Source organism: Balearica regulorum, chromosome 1, assembly GCF_011004875.1.
Source record: "Balearica regulorum gibbericeps isolate bBalReg1 chromosome 1, bBalReg1.pri, whole genome shotgun sequence".
Taxonomy (NCBI): domain Eukaryota; kingdom Metazoa; phylum Chordata; class Aves; order Gruiformes; family Gruidae; genus Balearica; species Balearica regulorum.
Genome location: NC_046184.1, coordinates 84,841,062 through 84,854,532, shown reverse-complemented (window position 1 = coordinate 84,854,532; position 13,471 = coordinate 84,841,062). Strand labels below are relative to the sequence as shown.

General features: G+C 41.7%; 1 protein-coding gene across 4 annotated transcripts in view; it reads right to left on the bottom strand.

The window, feature by feature from the left end:
• Positions 1-13,471, bottom strand: part of CRACR2A (calcium release activated channel regulator 2A) — a 70,692-nt gene that overhangs the window by 22,658 nt on the left and 34,563 nt on the right. For all 4 annotated transcript variants that reach the window (XR_012837114.1, XR_012837113.1, XM_075762604.1 and 1 more), the window contains exons 6-9: positions 13,322-13,412; positions 9,532-9,627; positions 2,979-3,166; positions 938-1,009 (exon numbers count right to left, since the gene is read on the bottom strand). Coding sequence is in view for 2 of the 4 variants with exons in the window: in XM_075762604.1 (XP_075618719.1) it covers positions 938-1,009; positions 2,979-3,166; positions 9,532-9,627; positions 13,322-13,412 (447 nt within the window). In the remaining 2 variants the exon portion in view is untranslated. The remainder of the gene's footprint in view (positions 1-937; positions 1,010-2,978; positions 3,167-9,531; positions 9,628-13,321; positions 13,413-13,471) is intronic.

Below are 13,471 nucleotides of genomic sequence, written 5' to 3'. Positions count from 1 at the left end.
CACTGTATTTTGTGTTATTATCCTGTGGTGAGTTGACCTTGGCCAGCTGCTGGATGCGCACCCAGCGGCTCTCTCACTCCCCCTCCTCAAAAGGACAAGGGAAGAAAATAAGATGGAAAAGCTTGTGGGTCAAGATAAAGACAGGAAGTTTGCTTATTGACTACCACAGACAGAACAGACTTAACTGTAGGATTACAAGAAACAAAGACAAAACTACAATCACCTTCTCCCCACCCCACCTTCTTCCCAGGTTCAACTTCACTCCTGCACTCTCTACTCTTCTACCTCCTTCCCACTCCTGAGCGGCACGGGGGAAAGTGGAACGAGGGAGTTGTGGTCAGTCCATAACAGCTCCTCTGGTTCCCTCCCACAGGTTACAGTCCTTCACAAACTGCTCCAGTGTGGGTCCCTTCCACAGAGTGCAGTCCTTCAGGAACAGACTGCTCCAGCGTGGGTCCCCCATGGGCTACAGTGCCTGCCAGCAAACCAGCTTGTGCATGGGCTCCTCTCCATGGGCCATAGCTCCTGTGTGGGTTCTGCACAGGCTGCAAGGGAATCTCTGCTCCAGCGCCTGGAGCACCTCCTCCCCCTCCTTCACTGACGTTGGTGTCTGCAGGGCTGTTTCTCTCACATTTTTTTCTTATTCCTCTCTCTCAACTGCTGTGCAGTGTTTTCTACCCTTTCTTATCCAAGCTTTCCCAGAGGTGCCAATCACCATCTTGGCTGCGGGGCTCAGCCCTGCCCTGCGATGGGTCAGGTGGAGCTGGCTAGAATGGCCGTGTCCGGCCCCAGCTGCCCCTCACAGAGGCTGCCCCTGCAGCGCCCTGCTGCCAACACCTGGACACCTACACCCAGTACATATCCCAACATAGTTTCATCCTTTAATGTACCTCTTTAGAATGACGCAAGAAGTTTTTGAATGTAAGGTCTGCATTACCTTAGAAAATCCAGCTGCTTCAGGAGTCCTGACTTCTCTCTCTGTAAGGTTTCTGTCACTCGGTACACCTCCCTGTAATGAAAATAAATAAATAAAATTGTTCTAACTATGGTAACAACTCTGCTAAAATGCTTCCCCTTAGGAGTATCCACATTTCATCTTCTCCAAACCTGTAGAATTTGTTCTGCATGAATGGCTGCTAATTTTAAAAAAGTTTATTCAGTATAAGGCCCACAGTACCACAGCAGTTTGAGTTAGCAGAGGAAGGAGTAGAGGTTCTCTTAAAACAAATTATAACTTTACAATTTATTCATCCAGAGAGCTTAATATATGCTTATACTGGCACTTGCATCATTCAGAGAAGACATACTGCTGAAATCCTCACTCATGGCCACAAAACATGTAACATTTTATCCAAAATCAGAGTTTATCTTGCTGCTGGAACGATGTGTCAGGCTCACACATCTACATCCCCTACAATTTCTTTTTAGTTCCTGACTTTAACAGTTATGGAGCCTTAAACATTGGACATAGCATCTCAGATTTTTACACTAGATTTACACCAATTACTTTGACTAATTCAACTCAGTGTCTGGCCTTAAATGTTTCTGCCTTTCAGTGAAGCCTCAAGTTCTTCCTGTGCACAGTCTGAACATCACACCTGCTTCAATGGCTCAGGTCTTACCAGACTGACACAGATGTTTAAAGCAACACTGAAGGTGCAGTTGAGTAGGGCTGAGCTCTAATTCCATAAAACACTATTGAATCCAAAGTGCTTTGTAAATGCAGTAGTATTATTCAGCAGCCTGACCACTGGACAGATTTTCTCTGTAGCTTTAAAACCAGATCATTCCACAGTCTTTGCTGTGGATCTGAAAAGAGAGGCCTCAAAGAGGAAACAAACCACCTTGAGGAGGAATATTTCTGCTGTCTGCTCCCAAAACACACATCAAACATGCAAATCTAGAAATAGTGTTCTAAATGCAGTGGCTGTTCTTTAACAATCATTTATCAACAAAGTTCATTATTTATACCCTCAAGAAAAATTAAATCAGTAATAACTAAGTAGATATTGGCACAAAGCTTAACAGAAAAAGAATACACATTTGATCTAATATTCTGCTCTATCCGGAAATATGCCAAATAGCCACAGCTCTGAATTACATAGTTCATTGCTGAAACATGTAAGTCTGGCATCCATGTGCTCCCCATTGGCAACAGGAGGATTTTACAGATCCCTGAGCATTTTTTAAAAACTATCTTCCATCCAATGGACTTCACTGAACACTTCCACCAATTACAGCTTCAGGGTAATGTAACTTTTGCTTCGTGCAGAAGGCTGGAGCAAGACAGGTAGATTGATCTGCCACTTAAAGGCCATTTTTCAAAACAAGAATTGTAAATATTTCTTCTTGAACAATATTTTTTATTTCAGAGTCAGAATCTGAAATCCAAAATATTTGAACTGGAAACCCCAACATGATAGTTCTGGTTTGCCATAAGGCCTTGTGTGAATTGTGATTTAGCTGCATAAGATATGTTTTATCTTGCTAGCCAGACCCCTTGGTCAGAAATAAAGTACTAGACTTGATTTTGATGATGAAAAGAAGACATCCTAGCCATCTCATGGGCAGAGTACATTCTGAGAAGCATGTTGAAGATGATAGACTTAGCTTTGAGGAGGATGGAACATCATGTGCCACAACTGTAATTTCTGTAAGGAACCACACTGGTATTTCAAAACTAAAAGACATACGATTTATACAATTATTAAACTGATTTTTAATTCCAAACACCCTCAACAAACAGGGGGTGAGAAAACACTGGCATTTTGAAGAAGTAGCAAAAGATTCTGGAGAAGCCAGATATGCTGCAGAAAACATGCTGAATTACTTGGGGAAAAATGACTAGAACTGCACTTGGCTTTGCTGGTGGTTTATGCTTATGACACAAACTTAAATCACAGCACTGAATACTCTGAGAAGGAGGCTCACTGCCACACTAAGCAAATGCACTAGAACCTCTGCAGCTGGAGACTTACACTTCCTTCTCCTCATGTAGTCGTGATGCTTCCTCCTGAAGCACCTGTAACTGTTGTTGAGCCAGGCTTAGTTCCTGAGATGTTCTCTCCAGGTCTCTCAACAGCTCCTGGTTAGTCAGCTTCAGCTTGGTGTTCTCTACTTTGGTTTCTTCTTTGCCACTGAGAAGTTCTGTACATTGCTGCTCTAACTGGGATGGAAGAAAAGAGAATGGAAAGTATTATAACTAACTGAGACATCTTGGTTTCGAGGCTTTCAAGTCTTAGAGGTTAGTTGAATAGGGAAGCTACTTCTATCAAAGGCAACATATGAATAAAACACATATGGTGGTCTTCCACTGCTCTGTGTACAGGCATAATTATGTTACACAAAAATGAAGCCATTCCACTCTATGACTGAATGTCATCCAGTTCAAAAATGCATGAGGACAAACCACAAAAAAGGTGTTAAGAGAGCAGATCAGCAGTACTTAGTTGATATTCGCAACTGCTATTTTAGACAATTTCCCACAATGTCAAAGCCTACACAGAGTGATTCATAGTTCTGCCTAAAATCTGTTAGATTTAAATCTGGTAGCTGATGAACCCTCCCATCCCCCAGTAATATTAACAAGAAGTAACCCTTCTGCTGCAGATTCAGCTGAATCTGCCAAGAAGTGTGAATTAGAGCTTTTTTATTCACTTTTATAGTCAGTCTCGAATGTATATACAAAGGAAAGATACATCTTCCCTGGGAAACAGATAACAGCAGATGACTGGTTTCTGGTATGTAAAAAAGGCCCACCTGCTTTTCCTTGGCCAAATGAGCAAATCAAGGTGACAGAGCAAAAGTTAAGTAGACTAAAATTAGTCCACTTCATATGAGGAAAGGCATTGCTGACTTGAAGATATAAAAGCTTTTTTTTAATATTTTTTTTTCCAGTATGTGTTTTAAGGGACGTAAAATGTACTAGGAGCATTTCAATGCTACCAGTTCAATCCTCCAGAACAGAGACACAACAATTTTGTTAGAACTTTCATTTTGCACATCCTGACAAGCAGAGCTCACCCAAAACAAAATCTTTCTTCATCCAGCTTTGTCAGTCTGTTCACACTGCACAACCCTGCTGTTGTTCTAACCTTGGTTTTGAATGCAACTTTAAGGCCCAGGTTCAAAACAAAAGCAGAAAATACTTTCTAGCTGGGACTGTGAAAGACCAGGAACAAGAGCAGAGTGGGAGCAGTTATCTCAGCAGCAGCACCAGCTTAACGTATTTGCTGAACTGTAGCATCAGCAGGCTCATAGTTCATATGGAACACTGACTAGCTGGGTATCAAACTTCTGCTGAGTAATGTTGGTTTACATTGATAGATCACTTCAGTTCCTGAGTATTGCTTCCATTCCTTGACAGAATGAAGTTATTTATTCTAAGTAAAAGACTTCAGGTACTAGAAGACAAGACTTTCTTATCCAGAGGAGTGGTTTTGGGAGAAGCAAAAAGTGATTACACAAAGATGAACTTTCAAAAAGCTCAAGAGCAATAAATTGCAGGCAGAAATCCCACTTACTGAATACTATGGCCATCTGAAAACTTACACAGAGACTGGCCTGGAAATGTAACTGCAATGGTAGCCATCATCAGCTCCCATGATCGTAAGTACTGATGTTAGAAGTAATTGCTATAAATTCTGGTGTTTAGTCTTGTGAGAAAAACAATTATGTTGAAACTATGCTCAATAGCAGATGCTCATAATATTTAAACTCCAGGATACAAGAAGAGTTTATTTCACAGTAATACAGAGCTCCTTCCTTTCACTGTATCTATACAATTCTTTAACTGATGTCAAACACTACTTTTAAAGCATTCATTTAAACAACTCCCAATACAGTGGAATAATTTATTAGGTGGATGCTCAGCTGGTATAGAATAACATAGACCCTATAGGGTCTAGCTGCTTATTGGAGCTGCAAATTGACTCCCATGGTCATCAAGTAGAGGAAAATTTATTGGGAAAGACATGTTTAAGGAAATCCAGGAGGCAGAGAGAATTACCCAATTACCATAGGTCAACACAGTAGTTGATGGTGTATATTATCTTTATGGACAAAAATGGGAGGAAAAAATCACAAGTTTAAAACTGAGTAAAGAACTAGTATTGTCCAATACAAACAAACTGTTGCAGAGGACAGCTATTGCTGTCCCTCAGACACATACATTAAGCACTCTCCATGCATTTTATTGTTCTTAGCTCAGCTTCCCTTCTGTATTTTTTTTCCTATTTGTTTCAGGTGTGCATGAAAGATGAAACATTTATACAGTGTTATAAATCTAGGGATTATTTTGTTCTTTATGTTGAGGGATATTAATTGTTTAATGTAAATAAGTAGGTTTTAATTAGAATAAATTACTTAGGAATATAATAGAGTGTGATTTATGCTGTTTGCTTAGATTTACTTAGCATGAGTAGCTAGATTTGCTGAAGCCTTTAGGCCATGAGAGAGGTATTTTTCTCAGTAGTTTTCCTAGTAGTTTTCCAAATAGCTAGCACATCGCTGTGTTTAGTCTTTCAGTATGGGAAAATATTTTGATATCACACTAATGTCTCGGTAGTGTTCTTCCAAGTCTGGCACTCTTCAGTTCTCCATGTTCCACCAGCAAGGGCAGGTGTACAAGGAGTCTAAACCAGAAGATGAGGAGGCTCCAACCTTCGGGGAAAACTGTGGAAACTGCAGGTCAACAAGGTAAGAGCCTGCCTGCCTGGACACAGAAGAAGAATCCAATTAGATGTCAGAAGACCCCAGACCAAAAATCACCATTGGACCAAAGGACACATGGACAGCGCATGAAGGGCACGTGAGGGGCGGGTGTATGAGACCCAAGGGTATAACTGCCCTGGGATTTCTTGGTTCTGGTCTCTCTCTTTGGAGGTATCCAGCCTGGGCTGATCCTGCTGCTGCACCTTTCAATTAAATTAATTATTTTCTAAAATCCAACACCTGAGACTCTGCTGTGGGAAACCTAGGGTCGAGCCTGAAGAAGGAGGAGGCGTGCCCAAGAATAAGTGTGTGCGTGGGGTGTGACACCATGAATGGTGTGTGAATGCTCGGGCAGCAGCTACTCCTTTAATACTTTATGCGTTTCTTAACAATTCTATCACTAGATTTGCATTTTTGAGGGCTATTGATCCATGTTCTCATGGATCTCTCACTCAGTATCCCAAGATCATGCTCTTCAGTGGCTGTCATCAGCACAGAACCCATCATTTTATGTGAGAAGCCCAGTAACTCACCTGCATTTTACCTGGTCCATACCTACTTTCTTCCCATAATATAAGATTCTGTGTCCTAGATGTTATGCTAGACATCCTCTCTCCCCAACGCCTCCTTCTGAGACATGACATCACACATCCCTTGAGGAACACTACTGAGAATACCTTGTGCTTTGTTTAACTGATGTAGAGCAAGCTGACAATTCGAGATCATGGTAGACAACAAAAAGGCCTAGCCAAAGGAATCTTGGCCTACAGAAGGCCAGCCAACATGGAATCAGATCAGTATTTCAGTCATATCAAGAAGACCCTCATAAGGGAGACTCCTGCTGGCTAAATCACCAGAAACAACACTGAACCAATCTTGTCTGGAAGTTCCTTTTCACATTTTTGGTAACAATTTCCAACACAGGAATAATTATATAGCATTAAGAAAAAAAAGAAAAAGACTTATTAATGAAGTTTAGAAAAAAGCATTTGTATTACTACTATTAGAAAAATACACGTAAATATATGTACAAAGCACTGGCTATAACTACACTATGAGTTAAGCATTCAAATAAACAGGTTAGGCTGCCATACAAAAAAAACCCAAATCCACAAAAAACTGCATATATGATTGACAATAGGTACTAATCACCTGGTTGAATGACAAAAGTTTCAAATGCCATCAATCATCTGAATAAAATTATCTCACTCATTACATCATTAGAAGGATCATAGAATCATAGAATGGTTTGAGTTGGAAGGGACTTCAAAGATCATCTAGTTCCAACCCCCCCTGCCATGGGCAGGGACACCCTCCACTAGACCAGGTTGCCCAAAGCCCCATCCAACCTGGCCTTAAACACTGCTGGGGGGTGACACACATCCAAAACCTCTCTGGGCAACCTCTTCCAGTGCCTCACCACCCTCATCGTAAAGAAATTTCTTCCTTAAGTCCAATCTAAATCTACCCTCTTTTAGTCTAAAGTCATTACCCCTTGGCCCATCACTACACTCCCTCATAAACAGTCCCTCTCCAGCTTTCCTGTAGACCCCCTTCAGGTACTGGTAAGCCACAATTAGATCTCCCCGGAGCCACCTTTTCTCCAGGCTGAACAGCCCCAACTCTCTCAGCCTGTCCTCACAGGAGAAGTGCTCCAGCCCTCTGATCAGCTTCATGGCCCTCCTCTGGACTCTCGCCAACAGCTCAATGTCTCTCCTGTACTGGGGCCCCCAGAGCTGGACGCAGTACTCCAGGTGGGGTCTCACAAAAGCAGAGTAGAGGGGCAGAATCACCTGCCTTGACCTGCTGGTCACACCTCTTTTGATGCAGCCCAGGACACAGTTGACTTTCTGAGCTGCAAGCACAGGTTGCCGGCTCATGTTGAGCTTTTCATCAACCAACACCCCCAAGTCCTTCTCCTCAGGGCTGCTCTCAATCCATTGCTCACCCAGCCTGTAGCTGTGCTTGGGATTGTGCTGACCCATGTGCAGGATCTTGCACTTGGCCTTGTTGAACTTCATGCAGTTCGTATGGGCCCACCTCTCTGGCCTGTCAAGGTCCCTCTGGATGGCATCCTTTCCCTCCAGCCTGTCGGCCACACCACACAGCTTGGTGTCGTCGACAAACTCGCTGAGGGTGCACTCGATCCCACTGTCCATGTTGCCGACAAAGATGTTAAACAGTGCTGGTTCCAATACCAACCCCTGAGGAGCGCCACTCATCACTGATATCCACTTGGACATCTGACCAGATTTAATTTTATCGGGGCTTTAGCTTTCTTATCCTGATCCCTGGCTGCTCAGACAATTTCTCTGTATTTGCATGAATAGCTTCTGTGATTTTTATACCAAATTTAGAACACGTATGTTTTAGAGAATGACAGGAAAAGGGTTTTACAGAACTATTGGTTGATAACTAAGTTATAAACATAGCTTTAAAGAAAAAAAAGAAGAAAAAAAAAAGAATATTAAAATATAATCATTATAAAATTAAGATAAATAATTTCTTATATTTTTGCAGTTAGCTTCAGCCTAAAATTTTCTAATTTGTGTGCCCCCATAGATATCTTCAAAGTATAGATTATTTCACTATAGTGCTGCAATGTGGTAAACAGCCTGCATAAAACCAAATCTATTCTGATTCACCGTGGTACTGAACAAAAGTAATTAACATCAGGCAGTTGATTTCAATTATGTAATCACCTTTTAGTTCAGTCCTATATCCTTATCAGCTAAATGTGCATAATTATAGTAAACTAGACGTTTGTTTCCCCTCTTATTCAAGTACAATCCTACAATTCCCATGAGTTTCAGCAGGACTTGGATTCATTCCTCAGAAGAGTATCTAAAAAGTGCACACAACTAGGAAACTCCCCCCAAACATTTTGCTCTTCCTTCCCTTCCCCTCTTCTTCTCTCCTACTTCCCAGGACTGGCATTCCCAAGTACTGTTGACAGGAAAAGAAATTTTACATATATTTTACATTCATATTCTACAAAGGGTGTTGGTTGTCCTGGTTTTCAGCTGGGGCTAAACCACGACAGTTAGTTTCACAGTATTCCATTTCAGCCCATTAAATTCCAGTGCTACCCGCCTTCCCCAAATCTAGTCTTTCATGTAGTGACCTTGGAGACACTTTACAGCATGTTTATACATGCAGAAAGATGCTGCTTCCTCAAGCAGGCCATGCATTTTAAGAAGTAAAACACATCAGGCTTTAATATGGAAACTTGACAAGCTGTTACTGTGCAAGATGCAAGAGAACCATGCACTGCTATAAAACTGTTATCACAGAGAGATGTATCAGGAGCAGGTTGTTCAGGAGGAAGCATTTCAAGTTCACAGTGCTGAATTGTCCAAAAAAAGTAAATGAGTAGTTGGTACAAGCTCTGAGTAAAGGTGTACATTATAAGACCCAAATCATTGCTCTCTCATCTTGAACTGTCTGGGCATTAAGCCAGTTCCCAGCACATTGAAGGAAGTGGAATTCTGCTCCATTTTCATAAAATTAACCTAGCACCTGGGGAGAATACCTGGGGCTTCTTTTTTTTTTTTTTTTCATTTTATCATATAAAAGGAAAACTGCTTTAGGAATAGAGGGTAACATTTTTCCTAAGCACATATGTTTAAGTCTAGCAGTCATAACTCCACTTTTAAATGCATTCTGGTATCTACACTCATGACACAAAACCAACAGAGGGTCACAGTTTCGCAGAACCACATCACACCAACTTGCATTTTTGGGACCTCAAATAGTACCTAACCATATGAATAAATAAAAATAATCTGTTTCTTAACTCTGAAGGATATTGGTTAATACCCTTTTCTGTTTTTGAACCAATTGTTCCAGTTCTTGTTCTTTTGACAGGAGCTTGCACTCCAGCTCTTGACTGTAGCACTGAAACCTCTCTGTGTCCTGCAAAATTCAAAGAGGAAACGGATTAACATTAACAGCATGATTTCATCGGCAGGAGGAGATATAAGGAATCACGCATGAAAATAATAGGCAAGCTTTGCACAGTGAACATAACGTGTTACTGATAGAACTCAATTTAGGGACGATATCACTCATGAATCCAGACTCTGAGCTTCTGTAAACTGGTGTAGTCCAGCAACTTCAATGCCTGCAGTTGCTCCAGGATGTGCTGATTGCACATGAGTAGGCATCAAGTCTACAAAGTGGAGGCAGAAGTATTCTACCTTAGGCATGAGCCTTAGGAGCTTAGCCAACCTAAATCAATAAAGCTACAACGCATCCTTCCACTCCCAGCTACACATACCCTCATCCTCCTATACACTAGGATTCATGCTCATCTGTTGTAGCAGTGAGCTGTTTCAGAGAGCTAAACAAGCAGAAAAAAACCCAGCAAAACAGTGAATAGCTTTCCGCACATTTGGTTTCCTGAACCAGACAACTGCTGACAGAGAAGTGATGAGAATGTATCGATGGAAACAACCTGGACAAATTTAAATTATTATGGAGTCATATTGTAACTCACATACAAGATATCAGGATTAACATAGGAGATACAGGCTGCTGCAGCACAGTAACTGAGGTTGAAGTAAAAGAAACAATACCTGCTACCTTTAAAATCCATCACTAACAACAATTTGTCACAGATGTTCTGTTGGTATAAGCAAGTGATCTGGGCTTCATGCTCTGCCATTCACTCAGCAATTATATCAATCTGTCCACTAAGTATCCTGCAATCACTAGGAACTCCAGTCCTATTTGGGATTACTCCTTCAGACACTCCTCAGCTGAGACAAATTGTCAGACCTCCCCTGAGTAAAATCAGGTTCCAGCAGTTCGTATCAGCTGAAAATCTGTCCTATTCCTCCACAACAGGCTTCTACTCTCTAGAGTAGGTGCCCAGGAAAATGCCTCTAAACAAAAATAAAAATTCCCTCAAGACAAGCAGTGGTTCCTACATGCTTTTCCCCATCAGCAGTACATGTCCTGGGGTAATCAAATGCATGTTTACTGACTTTTTATGTGGAAGAATATATAACCAACTGCCCCTTTTGTACAATCTTCATTCAGCAGGGTATTAAGTATTGCAAATAGCAATTTGTACTTATTTGCATCTTACCAATTTCTTAAAATACATTCTACAAGAGCTGCTCTTCATTCAAGCCATAGTAATTCCCCTTTTTTATTATATCAATGCAGCTCTCCAGGCTATGAAGTCATCATAGAATCATAGAATGGTTTGGGTTGGAAGGGACCTCAAAGATCATCTAGTTCCAACCCCCCCTGCCATGGGCAGGGACACCCTCCACTAGACCAGGTTGCCCAAAGCCTCATCCAACCTGGCCTTAAACACTTCCAGGGATGGGGCCTCCACAACCTCTCTGGACAACCTGTTCCAGTACCTCACCACCCTCACAGTGAAGAATTTCTTTCTAACATCTAATCTAAATTGACCCTCCTTCAGCTTAAACCCATTACCCCATGTCCTGTCACTACACTCCCTGACAAACAGTCCCTCACCATCTTTCCTGTAGGCCCCCTTCAGGTACTGGTAAGCCACAATTAGATCTCCCCGGAGCCACCTTTTCTCCAGGCTGAACAGCCCCAACTCTCTCAGCCTGTCCTCACAGGAGAAGTGCTCCAGCCCTCTGATCAGCTTCATGGCCCTCCTCTGGACTCTCGCCAACAGCTCAATGTCTCTCCTGTACTGGGGCCCCCAGAGCTGGACGCAGTACTCCAGGTGGGGTCTCACAAAAGCAGAGTAGAGGGGCAGAATCACCTGCCTTGACCTGCTGGTCACACCTCTTTTGATGCAGCCCAGGACACAGTTGACTTTCTGAGCTGCAAGCACAGGTTGCCGGCTCATGTTGAGCTTTTCATCAACCAACACCCCCAAGTCCTTCTCCTCAGGGCTGCTCTCAATCCATTGCTCACCCAGCCTGTAGCTGTGCTTGGGATTGTGCTGACCCATGTGCAGGATCTTGCACTTGGCCTTGTTGAACTTCATGCGGTTCGTATGGGCCCACCTCTCTGGCCTGTCAAGGTCCCTATGGATGGCATTCCTTCCCTCCAGCATGTCGACCCCACCAGTCTTTGTGAGTCTTTGTGAAACTTTGCATTAGAGAAAGAATTTAACAGTCAGATCTCCCCAAAACAGTCATGCCAAGAAACAATACTTCTAGAGTGTCTGACAACCATTAGTGTGAATGTTGACTAAACTGTAAATAGCTTCAGCGGGAAGCTTTAATGAAAAAGCTTGAAAGAAATGGCTTTATCTCAAATATATAACTAATAACGAGATCTAACAATCATTGCTTATGGAAAAGTGTTGGTTTAGGATTTTCAATACAACTTCAATTGTGGGTTATTAAGAGCATATAAACCATTTCTTCTACAACTGCTGTCAGGCAAAGTTGCAAATACTTTTTATCCTTCAGCTGATATGCAAACTTTATATAAAGGGTTCACCTCATCCACCACTAAAAACTGCTCTCAGCTTGGAATGGAAAAAAAACTTGACATCTATGAATCAGGTTCACTAGCCTGTGAGGCAAGTGAAAAGACTGATTCCTTAGCTGATTAAGGCTCTTTTTGCTCTAACACACTTTATCTCAGGAAACAAAAGAAATTACTTCATATATTTGAATCACAAAAGGATTTTTTAGATATCATATCTGATTGAAAATAGAGGCAATAACTGATGGAAATCCACTAGTTTTGGCAACATTTTGTGTACCATGTGTTGTTTGAAACCATATACTGGTTTCATTTATATGATTGCTTTCAAGAGAACAAAAAGACATGAGCCAGTAGCTCATGATTAGTTGTCCCAGGCCACCCAGAGAAGCTATGGAATCTCCATCATTTGCGTACTCAAAATTCAATTGGACAAGTGCCTGAGCAACCTGATCTAGTTTGAAAGTTAGCAGCAGTATAGGTGCCTTCCCACCTAAATGATTCTAAGATGACTCTTTCCTGGTGCATACTGGGAGTTCTTGTTAGTTTCCTCGTTGTAGGAGAAAAAAACAGGACAGAAAAATCCAAAGAATAGACTATACAAGCAGTAGAGGAGATTTAAAGGACACTTCGCAAGAAAAGGAATTCATTGTCAGGTTTTCTGGAAGCACCATGGCAGTGAAAAAAGAATCTGACCTATTTTTATTTTGCAAATAGCTGTGGTGTTTTCAGAAATTACCATCGCTTGATTTATCTGTTGTTGCTCTCCAGTGAGAACTTATCCCCTCCTCAAAAGCAGAGAGTGCAGAACTGAACAGGATTAGTGCTGTTCTGAACAACCTCAGAGAGCATTTTTCCTAATTCTGATCAGAAGTTGGACCTATAGCAGCATCGATAATACAACGAGACTGTTGTTCAGTTGACTTTCAAAAGAATGCCAGCTGCTACAGTATGCCAGCCACTGAGCACAGGACATCAACGCTCCTCTCACCCAACAAGTCACTTAGTTTGAAGCTGCAGAGCCTGGATCAGTACAAAAGTCACAGTGAGGCAAATGATGTATTTTTCTTACTCTGTTGTGAAACACATTTTGTGGGCTTTCATTTCACACCCAGAATGAGTATAAAACCACTGGAAGTGGGAGCAAAATCCATGGTAACAATAAGAAAGAGACACTCACTTTCAAGAGAAACTGTTCTTTCTCCTTTTTAATTTGCTGTTCCATTTCCTCATAGAGATGTTGAATTTCTTCATCATAAGCAGCAATTTTCCTAGTAAGAGATAAAAACATACTGAGTGGGTCTTTGTAGCATTACTTCAAGTCATGGCT